Below are 21,684 nucleotides of genomic sequence, written 5' to 3' on the forward strand. Positions count from 1 at the left end.
TTGATTACTATTTTCAAAGTTTGAAAAAAAAGTACTTGTAGTTATTTGTTTTGCTTTTATAATTTTATATAAAAACAAAGGAAAGGTAATGAACTTAATTAACTTAACAGTATTATAGTAGTTTGCTAGCTTCCATTTTATTATATCATATAGCAGGAAACAAAAGTATAAAAGGGGCGCCTGGGTGGCTCAGTCAGTTAAGTGTCCAACTCTTCATCTCAGCTCAGGTCTTGATCTCAGGGTCGTGAGTTCAAGCCCTGCACTGGGCTCTGTGCTGGATGTGAAGCCTACTTAAATACACACACACGTGTGTGTGTGTGTGTGTGTGTGTGTGTGTGTGTGTGTGTGTGTGTGTGTGTGATACAAAAAAAGACCATTATTCTGTAAGAAAGTAAAAAAACTGAATTTCAAAATCAGTGGTAGACATGAAAGAGATAGTAAAACACATAAAATTCAGGTTTTTTAAATTTGAATATAACTGACATGATGTTACATTAGTTTCAGGTATACAACATAGTGATTCAACAAATCTGTATGTTGTGTTATGCTCACAAGTGTAGCTACCATCTGTCACTATGCAATGCTGTTATAATACCATTGACTATATTCTTTATGCTGTATCTTTTATTCCTGTGACTTATTCATTCTATAACTAGAAGCCTGTGTCTCCCACCTCCTCCACCCATGTGTCCTCCCCTCCACCTTACCCCTCCCGACCATCAGATTCTGTTTTTTGTTCATTTGTTTTTTAGATTACACATGTAAATGAAATCATGTGGTTTTTATCTTTTTCTGTCTGGCTTACTTCACTTAGCATAACTCTCTCTACATCCATCCATGTTGCAAATGGCAAGATCTCATTCCATTTTTTATGGCTAATATTCCACTGTGTGTGTGAATATATATATTTATTTATGTATTCTTTATCCATTCATCTGTGAATGGATGCTTGGGCTGCTTTGATATCTTGGTCATCGTAAATAATGCTGCAATAAACATAGGGGTACATCTATATTTCCAAATTAGTGTTTCTGTTTTCTTTGGGTAAATGACCAGTAGTGGAATTATTGCATCATATGACATTTCTATTTTTAATATTTTGAGGAACCTCCATGCTGTTTTCCACAGTAGCTGTACCAATTTACATTCCCACCAACAATGCGCAAGAGTTCCCTTTTCTCCACATCCTCATCAACACTTCTTATTTCTTGTCTTTTTAATTTTAGCCATTCAGACAGGTGTAAGGTTTTCGTTGTGGTTTTGATTTGCATTTTCCTGATGATTAGTGACGTTGGGCTTCGTTTCATGTGTCTGTTGGCCATCTGTATGTCTTTTTTGGGAAAATGTCTTTCAGGTCCTCTTCCCATTTTTAAATGGGATTTTTTTTTTTTAAGTATTGAGTTAAGTTTTTATGTATTTTGGTTATTAACCTCTTTTCAGGTATGTCATTTGCAAATATCTTCTCCCATTCAGTAGGTTGTTTTTTTATGTTGTTGATTGTTTCCTTCACTGTGTAAAGCTTTTTTATTTTGATGTAGTCCCAATAGTTTATGTTTGCCTTTATTTCTCTTACCTGAGGAGACATATATATGTCTCCTTAAAAATTTTGCCATGGTCAGGCATGCCTGGGTGGCTCAGTTGGTTAAGCATCCAACTTTGGCTCAGGTCATGGTCTCATGGTTTGTGAGTTCGAGCCCCGCGTCGGGCTCTGTGCTGACAGCTCAGAGCCTGGAGCCTGCTCCAGATTCTGTCTCCCTCTCTCTCTGCCCCTCCCTTGCTCATGCTCTGTTTCTCTCTGTCTCAAAAATAAACAAAACATTTAAAAAATTTTTTTAATTTGCCATGGTCAATGTCAAAGAAATTACTGTCTATGTCTAGGAGTTCTGTGGTTTCATGTCTCACATTTAGGTCTTTGATACGTTTGAGTTTTTATTTTTGTGTATGGTGTAAGAAAGTGGTCCAGTTCTATTCTTTCTTTGCATGTAGCTGTCCAGTTTTCCCAGCGCCATTTATTGGAGAGATTGTCTTTTCCTCATTGTATACTCTTGCCTTCTCTGTCATAGAACAATTGACCATATAGGCATGGGTTTATTTCTGGGCTCTCTATTCTGTTATGTTGATCTATGTGTCTTGTTTTTGTGCCAGTACCATACTGTTGTGGTTACAACAGCTTTGTAGTATATCTTGAAATCTGGAACTGTGCTACCTCCAGCTTTGTTTTTTTCTTTCTCAGGATTGCTTTGGCTATTTGTGTTTCCATATAAATTTTACTATTATTTGTTCCAGATGTGTGAAAATGCTGTTAGCAATTTGTTAGGAATTGCATTGAACCTTTAGGTTGCTTTGGGTAGTGTGAACATTTTAACCATATTAATTCTTCCAACCCATGAACATGAAATATCTTTCCATTTGTGTGTGGTGTCTTTAATTTCTTTCATCAGTGTTTTATAGTTTTCAGAGTACAGATAACCTCCTTGGTTATTTATTCCTAGGTATTTTATTATTTTGGGTGCAATTGTAAATGGGATTGTTTTCTTAATTTCTCTTTCTGCTACTTCATTATTAGTGTATAGAGGATTTCTAGGTATTCATTTTGTATCCTACAACTTTACTGAATCCATTTATTACTTATGAGAGTTTTTGATTGGAGGCTTTAGGGTGTTGTATCATGTCATCTGCAAATAGTGACCGTTTAATTTCTTCCTTACCCAGTTTAGATGCCCTTTATTCCTTTTTCTTGCCCGATTACTCTAGCACTTCCAGTGCTATGTTGAATAAAAGTGGCAAGAGTGAACATAAAATTCAGATTTTATGAGAATCTGCAGTTAGTGGAAAACTAATGAAACACTTAAAGAATAACATTCGTGATTAGTTTTAATTTTTTATTTTATCCAAATTCTTAAAAATCACAGCTATCTGTGACAGGAATGGTGCCTAAACTTGGTTTCTTATCTTAAAAATGTGGTATATATGTCACTTTTAATGTGACTGATAACCTCTTATATGGGTTCATTAGAATGGAAATGATGTAACCTGTGTCCTGGCCTAGATGTCACTTATTCAGGCAGTATTGGGCATTATGTGTTGTGCCAGTCCCAGGATACACAGATACACAGACTAGTGGGCATCTCAAATGTATGAGTGGGGCGATGCTGGGATGGAAGGCTCTGCAGGCACAGGATATACCAAGTACAGAAAGGATAGTGGAATATCTAACCAGACCTGGAGTTGAGCCAGAAGAAGCAACATGGAAAAGTTTGAATTGCATCTTAAACAAAAAAAGTTACTATTGTCAAACAGGAATGTCAGGGGAAGAGAGGCAAAGACATTTGTACAGAAGGGGGAAAGGGCATTCAGTACTTACGAATTTTATTGGTGAAGCCTGGTATGAAGTGGGACATCGTAGGAGTACATGAAAGATAAAGAGGGTGATGATCAAATCCCAAAATCCTTGTCTGACATCCTGAGGAGTTTTACTTTATCCTATAGAGCAGTTGTTTCCAAAATATATATATATACATCTTTTCAATGTTTGTCTCACAAGAGATGTGGTTGATTCGTGAAGGTATGAGAAAAAACATTAAAATGTCTATTTGTATATTTGCGATTCAGTCATTTTTAATTTGTATTTTAAAGAATTTATAATATATAGTAATATTTAATAAAATATACCTATTGTGGAATGCATGCTTAACACTTTGTTCTGATAGGGATCCATGATTAAAACAATTTGGAAACCACTGCTAAGGAACATGGGCACCATCAAAAAGTGTTAAGCAAATCTGATGGTAGATTTCTACTACTCTGGCAATAGTAAAGTGTGTTAAGGTTGTATTTATACCTGTGTTATCATGTGTGAAAAGCCTGGTAGGCATCAGTGCCTGGTATGGGATGGCTCCCAGTGTAGTCATGTTACTATTTGTAATAACAATACAGTCATCTTCATCTTCATCTTCACTGGGAGATGATGAGAATATGAGCTACAGCAGTAATGATGGGGATAAAGAAGAAGAAAGGATTGTCAGAGATATTAAGAGGAAAAAAACAGGTAGAGGAGAGAGAGTAGTAAAAAATTATCCAGATTCCCAGCTTGTATGACTAAGTGGTTGGTGGTGATGCTTTTCACTAAAAGAATGCAGATGGAGGGAAAGAAGATGAATTTAGGTTTTCTTTTAAATTTTTTTTAATGTTTATTTTTGAGAAAGAGAGTGCAAGTGGGGGAGGGCAGAGAGAGAGGGAGACATGGAATCCGAAGCAGGCTCCAGGCTCCAAGCTGTCAGCACAGAGCCCCACGCAGGGCTTGAACTCACAAACTGTGAGATCATGACCTGAGCCGAAGTCAGACGCTTAATTGACTGAGCCACCCAGGTGCCCCTAAATTTAGTTTTGAATGTGTTGTATCTTGAGGTACTTTCTGGACAACTAAGAGGAAATGTCCAGTGAGGTATTAAATGTAATGAACTGGATCTCAGGAGAAAGGAAAGGCACACAATAGCCGGGAGTCTCATCAAAGGAGGGCATTGCTGGAGCGATGTCAGTGAAAGAACACCCGGGAAGAGCATACAGAGCAGGCTTGTTTATTTGTTTAAATATATATGCAAGTATAATATGTATACAGAAGTCCATATTTTGTAAGGATATAGAATAAAGGGGAGTGAATTTTCACAAACTGAATATATCCCTGTAACTAGCACCCTGATCAAAAAAGAACATTACCAGCAAGCCAGGCATCCCCTTGTATCAAACAGAGTTCCTAACTGGATATCCATGAACAGCTTTGCTGGTTCCCCGGACCTCCCTGAAATTAGGTGCCAGATTTGTATTTATGTGCTTTCTTCCCACTCTGGTGAAAGGGTCTGTAGCTTTCATCAGAATCTTAAAAGGGTGTTTACATCCCAAAAAGAACAAACCCCTCCTTGTGGAGTGAGGGGAAGAAAAAAAAAAAGAGAGAGAGGTCTTAGAGCAGAACCTTAGAGTTCTGCTCTGTTTAAGACGCAACCTATTTAAGACGCAAATTATAGCTCACTATGCACTATTCAGTCCTTGCTGGTTTGGTTTGGTTTTTTTTTTTTAACTTCCTCTATCTTGAAGAACCTAAGATTCTTTGGGCTTTAGTTATATAAACAAATAAGGGATATTAATTACCTGGTCTTTGAGAGGTATGGACGATACACTTATATTACAAGCAATGACCAACCCTTGGTACAAATGTTAAAATTGCTTTTTATGAGCAGAATTCCTTGACTAATCTTTGAGATTAGCAATTTTTAATTTTAATACCATTTGTTTATTTTTTTTAAAGCAATGAAGTATTACAAGTAGCAGCTAGTTTCTATTGTGCTGTTTTTAAATATCCAAACATTATCACCAGAAATTTATTCCATTTTGCAGTTTCTAATTTATATCTTATAAATTGCTTTTTTTTTTTTAAATAGATGAAGGATATTCTTTCAGCAGTGTCCTGTATTATGGAAATGAAGCCACTCTTCTTATTTTTGATGTGCTGTTCTTCTGTGTTGTGGATTTGGCTTGCCAAAATTTTGTTCTAGCAGCCTTCCTTACATACCTACAACAAGAGGTAACTGTAAAGTTTTTTTACTGGATTTCTTTTAAAAGAACTATATTGGATGGGGCCCCTGGTGGCTCAGTCCATTAAGCGTCTGACTCTTGATCTCGGCTCAGGTCATGATCTCACAGCTTGTGAGTTCAAGCCCTACATCGGGCTCTGTACCACCACTCCCCCCGCCCCTCCCCCCCCCCCCCCCCCCGCCAAATAAATAAATAAACTTTAAAACAAATATTTGTTTTAAATAATTTTTTAAAAAATACATTGGAAGTAGATATTTTATAGCAGAGACTAACAGTATCTACTTTCACAAGGAATTTATAAAGGTTTAGAATATGATTATTCCTACCAAAAAAAAAAAAGAAGAAACATTTCAGCCCTCTTCTTCAGGATCAATGAAATACTGGGGTCTTGTGGAGGGCATAAGTTGTTTGAGCAAATGTAAAAGGAATTCGGTAGGAAGATATTCAAATTGCTGATCATCTAGATGCCAGAAGCGGCAGTAATTAGAATCTGAAACCAATTTTACCATATATGTTAACTAACTGGAATTTAAATAAAACCTTGAAATTAAAAAAAAAAAAAGTAGAGGAAATTAGAGTTCCATTCATCCTCAGCACCAGATGTTAACATAACAAAAAGGCAAGCTAGGGTGATCTAGCTCAGGACTCAGCCCCAGAACAACCCCCTTATGGTAACTCTCATGCATTTTCCACCTGTGTGAATAAAAAAACAACTGCTAGATGGCTTTGAAGCCTGAAATGGAGATTTTAAGAAATGACAGATTTGTTCTGGAAATGTTATTAATGTCACTCAAATATTCCCCCATTATATCCAAGGAAGTATATGAGTTAGTAATACATAATTTATTAGTCTTTGACAGAGATCTAAAATTACAAATTCTATCACTAACAGTTCTGTTGATGTTTCCGTAGCTTTTAGAGCTAGAGGTAAGATGCCTTGCAACATATTTGACAGTGAATTTCTATGAAGATGAGAAAATTTGTATTATTAATTCATTAAAACATAGTCTAAATAGGAATATACACTTCTTTGATATTATGAAAGATAATAAAGAGTCTTGAAATAATTTTGTATATCACCATGTCTCAGATGCCCGATACATGAAAATAAATAGCTGAGAGAATTAGCTAGTTTAATTTAGATATTTTAATTGGTTATACATATTTCATTTTCTTTCTGTATATAATTTTCATTCTTTCTGTATATAAAATTTCATTAATAAAAATTGTTTTAATTTTTTTCCAGATTTTTAGATTTATACGTAATACAGTAGGACAGAAGAATTTGGCATCCAAAACATTGGTGGATCAAAGATTTCTGATTTAATTTTGTGAATAACTTCAAAGACAACATAGCTGTGGCAAAAACAGTCATGATCATCAGGTTAGTTTGCCAAAGTTTTTAAAACTTTTAATGCAAATTATTCTATTTTTATTTGTTTTCTAATCTAAAGAAAGATTTATTTTTATAATTTGTGGATACGTAACTTCTTCGTGAATATGTAGTGTGATATAATGAAGAATGTTGTTTTCCCATTTGTGGTGGTATGTAATTCACCAGTTCATAAAGTAGATTAACTGACAGCAGGGCAAAGGAAATCTACATGTTGCTGTCAGCATAGCAGTCCCCATCATTTGTCTCTGTAGATAATTTTGTAAACTGGGATTTGCCTACATTTTCTCACATTGACAAAATTACTTAGTTCCAAGTTCAAGGCTAGTTTTCAGTTTAAGAGTTTCTGGTTTTTACTTAACGTTATGGTAAATAAATGTTGAAAACTATTTTCAAGTACTTAGAAATTTGAAATTGTATATTGCTGACTCAATTTGCCTCATTTTAATTTCTCACCCTGTTTGGCAATGGACTAATTCACTCTTGGATTAATGGGCATCTCATGAGATGGTATATATTCATTCCTTTGTATACCTGTATTGTTAGGTCAGGAAATCTTTCCTGTAAAGCGTGTATATATCTTAACTATCACTTACATTTAAAACAAAGCTATAATGTGTGACATTTTCCCCAATATAGTTTTTCATACATTTTAAAAATTACATTTTAAGAGCAGTCCCAAGTTTTGCTCTTCCATTATATTTAAAGATTATAAATAATGAACTGTAAATTTATCATGCTATATTGACAAGATGATTTATTGAAAGCAAACTTAGGCTTCATAAATCAGTACACTTGTATTTTTTTTAAATAAGGAAAAAAAATTAGGATCCAAAATATACTTAATGTAAATTCTGAACCATGTAGTAATAATTTCCCATGACATAATTTTTTTTCTTTAAAATACTCTTCAATAATCCTTTTCATTGTATACTGTATACTTGAAAGTCATCTTATGTTTCAAGTATAATGATCATTAACCCACAAACCATCATTTCTTACTGCCTTCTATGTTGATGCTGTGTAAATACGTAAATATAATGTTATGTAAATATTGTTTCTATTTTGTAATTGAACATATGGAATAAAACATTTGGTGTCTCTGTTTCCTGTTTGATTAATGTGTATTTCATGAAATAACATTTAGGAATATACAATACTATTGCAACCGGGGGCCCCAGCCTTTGCCAAAGTTGAATCTTTTACATTTCTTTGAGTTTTAAGAATGACTGAGGAGAAAGAAGTAGGGCTCAGAAGTATTTGAAGTATTTCAAGTATTTGAAACTAGTTTTTGAAGGGTCAAAGTACAGGAATGCCTTTATAAAACCTGTAAAGAGAAACAAATGTAATAGCCTGGATTTTTAAAACCCCTTGCTCAGAAGCATATGAAAGAAATTTAACTCTCATTGCACACATGAGAAGTTAATATTTATGTGAATGTTTGAAAATGGGAATTTCAGACAATAGGTGAGTCGGCTCACCTAATTAAAACAGAGAAAAAACATTTTAAAACATCATTTTTCTATACTAGTTTTATACAGTGTTGCTTTTTACTTCGGTTAGATACATAAAAATGTGTTCAGATTTTCATATGCTGTTGATTCCTTTGTCTACATTGCCACAATTTAAATTTTATGATCAGGTGCCTAATTTTCCATTAGCTCTATAATCTTATGTCCGTTTCTGTGGCACCAATTTACGGTACTTATCATGTTACATCCCCAGTTTTACTGATTACCTAGAAACATTTGATAAGTCTCCTCATCATTTCATACTGAAGCAAACTCTAGGTTCACCTGGAGGTTCTTTACAAACTGCTGTGTGCTTAGTATCCTACTTAGAAAATGCATGGGTCCCTGACAGTTCTGCAGACCAGTCTCTGTTATGAGATGTTTATATTTGCTCATTTCTCTGGCACTGCTGTCCTAACAAACCCTTTTGAGAAGGCTCTACTGGTTACTAGATTGAGAGGCATTCAAAATGACCACTAACTCAGTGCTTGCAGGTACAAAATATGTATCTTTTTTTGTTGCCTATAAATATTGACAAATAAAAGCTGAGGGGAAATAAATGTAAGTCAAGGAACAGTATGACTTAATGGAGAATGCTCCAGATTTAGTAACAGAAGCCCCGGATTCAAATGAGAATTTGAGTGCCTCTGTCACTTACTGGCTTTGGGACCTTAAACCAGGTCATTTGACATCATTGAGCTTTAGTCTGCCTCTCTACAATGGAAATAATACCCTTTGTTTTCCGCTTATTGTGAGGATTAATTCCTTATCTTAATGATAAACATAACAGGAAACTATGTACACTAGAATTTTTATAGTTTTTAGTTTAAAACACCTGCCTCCAAATATATTTTCTATCTTGCTAATAAATTATTTCCATAATATTAAAACCCAGATTACTGATCTCAGTAACTAACCAGGAACTGACCCCAGCCTCACCAGGAAGAGGCCCTCCCTGGTAGAGCCATCAGTGAAAGGCAAGAAGGAAGTGTCATCACACCATGTTTAGATACGGTTCATGGTACAGATTAGAAAAGAGGGAAGAGGGGCACCTGGATGGCTCAGTCGGGTGAGCATCCAACTCTTGGTTTCGGCTCAGGTCATGATCTCACGGTCATGGGATCGAGCCTCGCATCAAGCTCTGCACTGAGCATGGAGCCTGCATGGGATTCTCTCTGCCTCTTCCCTGCACATTCTCTCTTTCTCTTTTCTCTCTCTCTCTCTCAAAATAAATAAATAAGCATAGAAAGAAAGAAAGAAAGAAAGAAAGAAAGAAAGAAAGAAAGAAAGAAAGAAAGAGAGTGGAATATTTGGAAGCAGGAATTTAATTTATTCATTTATTCATTCAAATAGTATTTCTACTCTTCCCACTCCACAGCCTCTCAGGAGGGTCTTAGAACTGGTAGAGGAAATAGGTGTGTTAACCAATAATTGCAGGGAACTGAAAAGTGCTATAGCCACCAGGGTGTGATGGGAAAGCTCTTAACTGTGCATCTGCTGTCATTAGAACTTTTACCTGAGAAAAGTGGTATTTAATCTAAAATTTAAAGATTAACAAGACAAGGGCAATCAAAGCAAGAAACAGTGTATACTCTGAGATGAAGAAACATAGCATTTGGGCACTACAGGTAGTTGGAATACAGAATATGTGTATTCTTTATACGTTTAAATTTTTCTGTATGTTATGATGTTTTGACATCTTAAATTTTTTTTCTGGCTATTTTTTCTGGGATTTGAATTTCAGCAAAGGGCATAGCAAGTTGCCTGCTTTGACATATAGACTAACCAATCCAGATCCATACCCCTGTCTGGCTCATACATGCCCAGGAAGCAATATCCTGCCTTAATCATCTCAGGACCAAGTACCAGGCAACTAAAGAGCACCCCACAGCTTAGAGCCCACAGTAATTATTTCAGCTAGCCAATCCTGTTTACCCTGGCCTGCCTTGCCTTTCCTGCAGAAATACAGAGACGGATAAAGGCTGGGGCCTAGGCTCTCCCCTTGCTCTAGTTCTGCCTCCTGACCAGCACTGGTGCTTCCCCATGTGGCTCCGTGTGACGTGGGTGCCTGCACGGTATGGCACACTCTTGTTTGTAAGACCGTGAGTATAAGAACTTCTGTTTTCCTGAGCCTCTCCTGTGTCTCTTCTTGTGGCCCCACCTGACCATCACGTAAAAGAACACAGAACAGTACATTTGGGGGTTTTAGAAGGAGATGAGGTTGGAAAGGAAAATAGGAGCTGTATCATGAAAGATTTTTACATCACACCACAGTGTATAAAAAGTTCAACCAAGCTAAGCTTACCGGCTGAATACTTTACCCCAAAGAGTGAGTGAATGGACAGAGGCTGCATGAAAGGATCGTCTTCCACAGTCAAATTGCCCTGGAGTACTTGGTGGTCCATGGGCTAGGAGACGTGCTTCTGCTGTCTGTTGCCTGGCATATCATGTTTCATTAAAAAAAAAAAAAAAAAAAAAAAAAAAAGCATTGCCTATAAGACCAGCAGCAAAGGGTAGTGGTTGACAACAGAATCTGGAGCCAAACTCACTGTACTCAACTTCTGGTTCTTACTAGCTGAATGATTCGGAGCAAGTTACTTACCTCCCTGTGACTAAATTTCCTGCTCCTTAAGAGGGAATAATAGTACCTACCTCTAGAGTTTCGGGGAAGATTGAATGAGTTACTGAGTATACAGTGCTTAGGAGACTGCCTGGCACATAGCTAATACTATACCAGTGTTACCATGCAGTAGTAGAAGTAGCAGTAGTAAGTCCTATTCATATTTAATTCTGAAAGAAAGACCCGGGTTAGTCTCCCTGGGGCCGGCCTTAGGACACTGTGACATTGTGGAGAGTGCTGGAAGTAGTGGTGGACAAACTGCCCAACACAGAGCAGTCTGTGGGCTTTAAAAATAACTTCGCATTTATTATCATTATTGTTACCAAAAAAAAAGAAAAGACATGGCTGTGGATCTTCCCAGGATAAACAAATGACCACTGGAATGAAATACAGAAACAGATCCACAGACCCACAGTCACTTGATCTATGGCATGCAGTGCAGTGAGGACAGGGTGTTTTTTCAATGGTCTATTGAATATCACAACAGAAAAAAAAAACCTAGAATCCTTACCCCTATGTCACACCTACACAAAAATCAATTTCAGGTAGATCGTAGATCTAAATGTGAAAGGTTAAATGCTAAAGCCTCTAGATGGTAACACAGGACAATATATTCATAACTTTGCTGTAGGCCAAGATTTCTTTAGACCCAGAAAAGATTAACCTTAAAGGAAAACATTGGTAAGTTGGACTTTACAACTTACATTAAATTTGCACTTACATATATTTCCATTAAATGTAAATGTAAATTTGCAATTTACATTGAAATTACAAACTCTGTTCATCAAAAGGTACAATTGTAAGAACGAAAAGGCAAGCCTCCATATGAAAAAAATTTCAAAACATATTATCTGACAAGGCACTTCCATCCAGAATAAAGAACTCATCAACTCAATAAGGAAAAGACTAACAAACCCAAAAGGAAAATGGGCAAAAGACTGCAGTATGCATCTCTCAAAAGAGGATTTCTGAAGGATCATAAGCACAGGTGAAAAATGTTCAGTTAGGTGGATGGTTATCTCAGTTGGGTAGAGTGTGGCACTAACAGCACTGACGTTGCGGCTTTGATCCCCGAACAGGCTAAGAGGGGCATTAGTTCTTGTATTTAATAAAAATTAATATTTTTTAAAAGGGCTCAACCTTAGTCATCCTGAGAATGCAAAATGAAATCAGTGAGATATCATGGCAGAATCACAAAAATGTCTAAAATTGCAAAAATTAAAACACCAAGTGTCCCTAACGATATGGAGCAAATGAACTTTCATGCTATGTGTCTGATAGAAAGTAGAGGGGATCAGTCTTTATCTGTAACTTTCCACTGGATTTCTTTGTATTTTAAACCAGGAGTCTTTACTCAGTGTTTGAAGCCACGGCTGGCAGCAGATGGCAGTAGAGCGCACACTAAACCCTTCCCCGGCTTTTCAATGAGTGTGCAGGCTGGGGGCTGCCGAGCCCAGAGAATGTCGTGCTTCTTCTCCCCTCTCTTCACTACCTCTGCACCCCTCGTTTCCACTGTCCCAGCCGGGGACTGCGCATGCTCCAGATGATAACGTGTACTACTCTATATGTAGTGCTGAGGTTTTCAGCTCAGGTTTGGGAACTGAATGCTAAAAATAGAAATACACTTTCATCGATCTCCTAGATAGAGGGTCATAAAACAGGTCATGCCTAAGGGGGAAACAAAAAACGAATTACCTAATTATTATGGAACCTCTCTCCCCTCATTTTAATGAAATACACGTTTTCATTTAAATCCATTAAAAAAATCAAACCATTATCCAGAGTATGCAATGCCTCCTTTACAAATCTCCCCAAATGGAGACTCGTTGGGACATTTTCCTGCCTTTCTCTTATTTATAAGAGGCACCTGGCTCCTGTGAGGGGTCACTGGCTGGCTCAGTTGGTGAAGCACAAGAACTCTTGATGTGGAGCATGTGACTCTTGATCCTGGGGTTGTGAGGATCCATGTTCAAGCCCATGTTGGGTGTGGAAACTACTTATTTTATATATATATGTATATATATATATATATATATATAGAGAGAGAGAGAGAGAGAGAGAGAGAGAGAATATTTATATTTAAATATATATTTACATATACAGCCATATATACTTTACATATATTTAAATACATATGTTTGCATGTATTTAAATATTTATATTTAAATATATAGAGACTCCTGTGATTACACTGGGCCCACCCAATAATGCCCAACTCAAAATCCTTAATCATATCTGCAAAGTCCCTCTTAGCATGTAAGGTAATATATTTACGAGTTCTGGGAATGAGGATGTAGACATCTTTGGGGGGCCATTATTCTGCCTGTCACAAGCACTAAAAAGAAAATCTACAAGGTACAAGAACACAAAACGTGGAAAGGACATTTCAGCCAAGACATGAAAGATTAGCGTAAGTCAGCCAGGATGATGAGGTAGGAATGATGGTGAAGATGTCCAGATAGAAGGAAAGATATGTACAAAGGCCCTGTGGCAGGAGCAACCTCATTTACAGAGGTCCTGGATCAGCCATTTTACAGAACTGACCAACAATAAAGAAAGGATTGTTTAGAGTAAAAAATACAAAGCAAGAAAAAAGCTTGCTTCCATCTAATTCCTGGCTTTGGCCTTCCTCATTGTAGCAACCAGAGTAAGATTTCATTTTGTTTTAGTTTTAGCTAGCTAAATGTGGTTCCATGCAATGAACATTTCTCATTTTCTGGAGTCTCTCTCAGAACCATCGTGTCATACTGTTTCAAAGGACTGTTTACATAGTAGGGGGAGGAGACACCAAGCTCAGAAGCCAAAGCCAAAGCCAAAGCCCTCATCCTATTTGGGAAAGGTCTGTTCCTTGCTGGGGGTTGGCCATTATTCTGATCATGCTTTCACATTGGCCATTTTCTTTTGCAGCCACTCTTGCTGTGAGTTGCTGAGGGACAGAACTGATGCAGCAGGAAAAAAAACAGCTGTTTAGTCTACCAGAGCATTAAAAAAATAGTTTAAAAACAAATCATAGAGCTCTTTTCCCCCTTATGTCATTTTTGAACTTCTTCTCAAGTCTGCTCTGACAGAAATAATTGTAGCCTAGTGTTTGCATGGCACTTTGATTCTCAATGTTTTAATAAATGTATCCTCTTCAGCTGCCTCTGTCTTAGGAGCCCAGCTGCCAGGGAGACTCATGAAATGGACATTTTCAATGTTACTTTGTACATTACTAGGTCATTTTCCCTCTGACCCTCAGGAGGTAAAGGGTTATGAGATTTTATGCTGCAGAGTATCTATCTTAGACCCTAACCCAAACAGAATCCCAAACCAATTTCTCCAATTCTGTCTTCTCTCCTTAAGTACTATACATCTGTGGGAAGAGCCCTCATTTAGCCACATTTTGGGGTTTTTTGTATGCTGAGATAAAGAGGCAGAGCAGAATTGTAGCTCTGAGCAAAAGCTTTGAATTCTGAGGGATCTATATCCGAATCCTCCGTTTTCTTTGTGTGTGACTGTAAGCCCAAGCTTCAACCTCTATGAGCCTCTTCTTCATCTGTAAAACTGGGTAATACCTCTCTCAAGAGAGCCATTGTAAGGATTGAAGGAGATAATCCTGGTTAGTTACCTGGGAGAGGTTAAGTGCACAATGAGTGTAGCACAACATTGTGATTGAATTATTAATGTGACAACCACAAAACGAATTAATGTGGCATGTTTTGCTTATTTGAATGCTTCTGTAGTACACCCAAGGCAAGTGTAGATATGCAAATCCAGAGGAGGAGAACTGACCCGACCACAGCGTTCCAGAAAAAAAGAGTAATGGTTTCAACAGGCCAACAAGCGCAATACGGAACAACATTGGGATGAGGTTGTTAATACAATTTATGGCCACGTTAGTTGAGTACCCACAATCCCAAAATAAAGGAAGAAACGGTCCTCTTATGTGCTGCCCACATCTAACCCGTGGTATTGTGTCTAGTTCTCAATGTACCTGGTTCTCAGGGGCCCGATGAATTGGGCTGTTTGGAGGGTGATGATGCTGAAGGATCTAGAGCTGTCCCAGGGAAGAAAAATAGAAGGAACTGGGGAGAAGTTTAACCAGGACCACGATACCTCTCTTCAAATATTTGTCTCATGGAAGATGGAGTTAACATCCATATGACTCCTAAGTACAAATTAGGATCAGTAAATGGAAGCTAAAAAACAATAGATTTCAGCTTAAGAGAGGGAAGAACTTTATGATAATTTAGAGGTGCCTAAATAATAGTAGCTACTTGTCATTCAGATCTTTCTATAGATGACTTATGGCAATAAGTCTGGGGTATGGAGAGGAGTCACCTGCCTTGGGGGAAGGGATAGACCACACAGCCTCCATGGTCCTTTCCCAGTCTGCCACTTGGGCGTGCAGATAAAACCTTCCCAGGCAAAAATCACAACACCAAAGAAGGGTGTCTGTTTGCCTCCAGATGGTAAGCCTCAAGAACTGAAATACTGAAAACACCTAAAGCAAATTGCCTTGCACACAGCACAAACTCAAGTATTCCAGACTAACTGGACCATACCAGGCTTTTAGTTATATAGTTCTACCATTTGGGCAAATATCATTTATTCCATGACGTACGTGTTTATGTCCATAAAGTGACAAACCTTGTTATTAGGTTTGTCCTGAGGGGTCCTGTAAATAAGAAGTGGTTTAGGAAAGAATCTGAAGCGGATGGAGAACAAGTGAAATCTTTGTGACTTGTTTCTTCTTCCTCATGAAAGAAATGAGTTCAAAGTTGAGATACATATTTAATAGGCATATGTTTACTAGAAATAGGCAGAAAGTATACTAGGCAGGAATACCTTTTGCCTTCCAGTCTAGCATACTTTAGTCCTATCTCTGTCAGTACGGAGACATTGACTAAACCAGTTATGCTTTCTGGACTTCGTCCCATCATGTGCAGTCCCAAAGATCTCTAAGCCATCTTCTCTCTCTAATTCCAGGATCCACAGTTGATAACTCTCTACATGGGAAATGCTAGATGAAGACAATGTTCATATTGAGCCCACTTGTCCTCAGACAAGTCATTTCACCTAAAATATGGTTTTTCATATTTTTAAATGATAGATAATAATCTTGAAAGGGCAGGTAGGCAAGATTTATAAGAAGTACAGCAGTTTGGGGTACCTGAGTAGCTCAGTCAGTTAAGTGTCTGACTTCTGCTCAGATCACGATCTCATGGCTCGTGAGTTTGAGCCCTGCATCAGGTTCTGTGCTGACAGCTCAGAGCCTGAAGCCTGCTTCAGATTCTGTGTGTGTGTCTCTCTCTGCTCCCCCTCACACTCTCTCTCTCTTTCAAAAATAAACATTTTTTAAAAATTTTAAAAGTACAGCAGTTTAAACTAAGTCTATGTGAGAAAAATGTTACTGACCTTGACATTTGAACACAACCTGTGATATAGAGTATGCCATCATAAGACTATGAATTGCTATCCTAAAATAAATCAGCTTGCAGAAGAATATCACTAGCTGCCTATAGAATATCCATTCTCCACCTCTTTTCTTCAGAACGCTGGCTTCATTTGGAATGGAATGTGTTCAACTTCCACTGTGTAGGTGGCCATGTTTCATGGTAGTCAGCGAGAGACAAGCAGAAGTGCACTAGATGGGGCTTCTGAAAAGACTGCTGAGTTCCTCATAAAAACTTAGCTGGCACATACTTTTTGTCCTTCCCCTCTTCCTGCTGGAAATGTGGTCATGACACCTGGAGGTGCAAAAGTCATCTTGAGCTCAGGCCTGAGGATGCAGAGTGGGAAACTATGGAAGACTGGGTCCTTGATGACTATCGTGAGCAGGTGTATCAGCCCAGGGCTGCTTCTACTTCTTGCTACTGGGAACGAGAAACCCCTATTTGTAGACAGGTATCTATTACATACAGCCTAATGCAATCCTGACTAATAAAATACTCCTAAACAAATACTTCCCAGTCAGCCCAAATTAATTACACCAAAGGGTGAATTCCACTTGGTACCCTCCAGAATGTCCTAAGAGGTATATGTAACCATCCACAATTCAATATCGAATGACACAGTAGAGACACCTACTCTTGTATCTTTCTTATAAATATGCTATTTAGTGCCAGAATTATCATCAATACCCGCAACAGTAGCAACAATAATAGGTGGGGAGCATCAGCCATGTTCCTTAAGGAACTTTTGATTAATTGACTGACTTCCAGCAGCATTGCTTAATTCAGACACATTTTGCAAGAGAAAAGAAAGCATTAACTTGAACTTTCTTGGATAACCCCATTAAACATTATACTTATGCCATAAAACTTCATTTAAGTACTAAGAAGGCAAAGAAAATCTTAAGTGTTTAATTAATTGTTACAACTAACATATTCCATGTTAAATTTATTATACTAGTTTTTACAACTATTCGCTTTATAGCATATTGGAGTCTTTTATGAAACTGAGTATATTACATTTATGCTTGTTTTGTAGAACTCAAGAATAATTTTACAGTTTTAAGTGGTTATATGAATGTATACCTATCTTTGCTTTTATGACATGTGGTTGGTTGTATTTATGGTTTCTGTAATGCTGAGTTCTTGGTCAGGATGCTATTCTGTTATAATCCTTTCCCTAGGGTGACAATAGGTTCTATTCTGTAGCAGTCCACTTAATGATGTGGTTTCCAGGAATGCCTGCACTCCACTGAAGAATAGACAATAGACGTGTTTTTTCTTTTTCCTACCAGGATTTGTCTCTTATGTCTCTGCTGGAGAAAACAAGCTCTCTTCTTGGAACTCTGTCACTCAAGTCTGCCGTCAAAACCGCTAAGATCCCATTTATCTGTTCGCTCTCCATCTATATCGTTCACTGACTGTCTCAGTTCACTTCTAAGTACTCAGGCTTGCACTAACACCACAGCCTCTGCTCACTAGGCTATTCCTCAGTCTCCCTTTGAGCAGGCCGGTCACGTCCCTCCAGTGCAGCCCGGGCCACCCTCTCCCTATGACTATACAGAAGCTAGCTGGTCGGCTCCTCTGAACTTCTTCAAGTTTCCATAAGAAATCACCCCAAACATTCTCTGATTCTTTTTAACTTTCTGAAGACACAGCCCCCAACATCTCCTCTCTCATTTTATGTTTCCTTCTCTCTTTCTTCTCTCCCCCTTCTTCCCAGATTCACCCAGGAGCTCCTTGTGGTGTGAGAAGCCAAACTCCAGCCTCTGTAGACCCACCTTTTATCTCAGGCAGGAACGGCGTTTCTTAATGAAGCAAGCTCTCCCGGGGGGGGGGGAGGGGGGGGGATTCTTGTACCAGTTGCTAACAGAATATTCCCCCCCCCATCTTGTTAACACACTTATAATCACCACACCCAAAAAGCATTTGCTTGCATATCTTCATGAATAACCAGAGAAAGTGCTGGCCCAAAGAATCATTTCATGACCTTGTACTTTAAACTTTGTTTTTACATGTGATAATGTAGTAAGAGCACAAAGGTTTGGACCTTTCTTCAACTTGTGGTGGTCATGGAAACTAACAGTAAATCAGGATAAAAACAGATCCTTGAAACCCAAGCCACATCTGGTATATTTGCTTCTGTCACAGTCACATGTTAAGTGTTCCTAGTTTTACACACTCCAAATGGGGGAGCATCCACACCATCTGATACTGAAATTCAATCATTTAAATGAAAAAAAACCCAATGACAAGAGGAGATGGCCCATACGGGTGGATCAGGCATTTGTTTGGGCCCCCTTCAAGTGAAAGGATGTTGAGAAGGACCCAGGAGAGACAAAGGTCCTTGGGGCTGAAGGAATGGCCAGATTAAGGAATCTCTGTGAGTTCAAGATGTGAATGAGCTCAGCTGACTAAGCAAGGGGTTAAAATAGAAATCAAACTTTGAAAATTTTGCCAACAATTGGAGTGATTTCTACTACAATGAAGGTTGCTACTCTATTTATTTATTTTTAATGTTTTATTTATTTTTGAGAGAGAGAGTATGAGCAGGGGAGGGGCAAAGAGAGGGGGGGACAGAGGATCCGAAGCAAGCTCTGTACTGATGTGGGGCTCAAGCTCACGAACCGCAAGATCATGACCTGAGCCAAGGTTGGTCGCTCAACCAACTGAGCCACCCAGGTGCCCCACTACTCTCTTTTAAAGAAAAAAATTGGGTGCTGGGGTGGTTCAGTTGACTGACTGACTGTCTGACTTTTGATTTCGTCTCAGGTCATGATCCCAGGGTCATGGGAGTAAGCCCTGTGTTTGGGCTCTGTGCTGAGCATGGAGCCTGCTTAAGGTTCTCTCTCCCTCTGCCCCTCTCCTCTGCTCATGTGCACTCTCTCTCTCTCTCTCAGATAAAAATAAGAAGAAAGAAAGAAAAAAATTGAGCCAACTGAGGCTAAATTTTACTAATGTAACAAGAATGTGTTCTCTGTCAAGAATTACACATTCAATGGCACAAAAACAGAGACATAGACCAATGGAATAGAATAGAAACCCCAGAACTAGACCCACAAACGTATGGCCAACTCATCTTTGACAAAGCAGGAAAGAACATCCAATGGAAAAAAGACAGCCTCTTTAACAAATGGTGCTGGGAGAACTGGACAGCAACATGCAGAAGGTTGAAACTAGACCACTTTCTCACACCATTCACAAAAATAAACTCAAAATGGATAAAGGACCTAAATGTGAGACAGGAAACCATCAAAACCTTAGAGGAGAAAGCAGGAAAAGACCTCTCTGACCTCAGCCGTAGCAATCTCTTCCTCGACACATCCCCAAAGGCAAGGGAATTAAAAGCAAAAGTGAATTACTGGGACCTTATGAAGATAAAAAGCTTCTGCACAGCAAAGGAAACAACCAACAAAACTAAAAGGCAACCAACGGAATGGGAAAAGATATTCGCAAATGACATATCGGACAAAGGGCTAGTATCCAAAATCTATAAAGAGCTCACCAAACTCCACACCCGAAAAACAAATAACCCAGTGAAGAAATGGGCAGAAAACATGAATAGACACTTCTCTAAAGAAGACATCCGATGGCCAACAGGCACATGAAAAGATGTTCAGCGTCGCTCCTTATCAGGGAAATACAAATCAAAACCACACTCAGGTATCACCTCACGCCAGTCAGAGTGGCCAAAATGAACAAATCAGGAGACTATAGATGCTGGAGAGGATGTGGAGAAACGGGAACCCTCTTGCACTGTTGGTGGGAATGCAAATTGGTGCAGCCGCTCTGGAAAGCAGTGTGGAGGTTCCTCAGAAAATTAAAAATAGACCTACCCTATGACCCAGCAATAGCACTGCTAGGAATTTATCCAAGGGATACAGGAGTACTGATGCATAGGGGCACTTGTACCCCAATGTTCATAGCAGCACTCTCAACAATAGCCAAATTATGGAAAGAGCCTAAATGTCCATCAACTGATGAATGGATAAAGAAATTGTGGTTTATATACACAATGGAATATTACGTGGCAATGAGAAAAAATGAAATATGGCCTTTTGTAGCAACGTGGATGGAACTGGAGAGTGTGATGCTAAGTGAAATAAGCCATACAGAGAAAGACAGATACCATATGGTTTCACTCTTATGTGGATCCTGAGAAACTTAACAGGAACCCATGGGGGAGGGGAAGGAAAAAAAAAAAAAAAAGAGGTTAGAATGGGAGAGAGCCAAAGCATAAGAGACTGTTAAAAACTGAGAACAAACTGAGGGTTGATGGGGGGTGGGAGGGAGGAGAGGGTGGGTGATGGGTATTGAGGAGGGCACCTTTTGGGATGAGCACTGGGTGTTGTATGGAAACCAATTTGTCAATAAATTTCATAAAAAAAAAAAGAATTACACATTCAAATGAAAGCCATTCACCAGTGTTCCAACCTTCTCAGAATACCCTGTCCTATAATACACAAATGGAATGATTAGCTTCCAGCCCAACCCGTATATTATGATAAGTCCTGCCTCTTTCCAGTATTTTTTAAGCTTCCCAGTAGGGGGTGCACAAGTGTGTGCATGTGCTTGTGTATGTTTGCACATGAGCATGTATGTGCATGTGCTCACGTGCATGTGTTATGTGTCACAGCTGAGGACCAGAGTGTGTGGGAGGTAGGTTGGCTTATGATCTTCAAGTCGCCTCTCACTCAGAATGCTTCTGCCAAATTCCTGTTTCTCCTCTTCCCTCCTGCAGCCATAGTTCTTGCTCCTACCAGTTTGCCCCTATAAGGACCCCTTAATTCCCCCCACAGAACTATTAACACTGGACAAGTATATGTTGTAAGCTTTTGCTGAAGGTCTGGAATAACAGGGGATGGGCTACAGCATCACACAGATAGAAAACAACTCCAAGCGGAATACCAGCCCTTGTTGTTCTCAGAGCCCTTCAGCCAAGTCTTTCCTGCTCTCCTCTCTGCTCAGACCCTTCTCTCCTTTACCCTCTTCGTCAAGTCCTCAGTATTTCCAAACGGTCTCCTTCTGCCAGGAGTGGCTCTCAAACTTGTTATACAGACAAAGGGGTTTGGGGAGAACAATCTGATTGGAAGTTAGGGTTAAAGGTATTATTTCATTATTTTGTTTAGAAGCACGCTG

General features: G+C 38.6%; 1 protein-coding gene across 6 annotated transcripts in view; it reads left to right on the top strand.

Annotated features, from left to right (window-relative positions):
* The window catches only part of TMEM67 (transmembrane protein 67), a 79,522-nt gene extending 59,899 nt beyond the window's left edge, over positions 1 to 19,623 (top strand). For 3 of the 6 annotated variants that reach the window (XM_047842747.1, XM_047842744.1, XM_047842746.1), the window contains 2 exons: positions 5,436 to 5,578; positions 6,836 to 8,088. In XM_047842747.1, coding sequence (XP_047698703.1) covers positions 5,436 to 5,578; positions 6,836 to 6,916 — 224 coding nt within the window. In that variant the 3' untranslated portion in view covers positions 6,917 to 8,088. Of the gene's footprint in view, positions 1 to 5,435; positions 5,579 to 6,835; positions 8,089 to 10,454; positions 10,698 to 19,445 lie in introns of those variants that run through there. The other 3 variants (XR_007148694.1, XR_007148693.1, XR_007148695.1) reach the window with 3 other exon arrangements.
* Positions 19,624 to 21,684: the final 2,061 nt, after the last annotated feature.

Source organism: Prionailurus viverrinus, chromosome F2 (assembly GCF_022837055.1).
Source record: "Prionailurus viverrinus isolate Anna chromosome F2, UM_Priviv_1.0, whole genome shotgun sequence".
Lineage (NCBI taxonomy): Eukaryota > Metazoa > Chordata > Mammalia > Carnivora > Felidae > Prionailurus > Prionailurus viverrinus.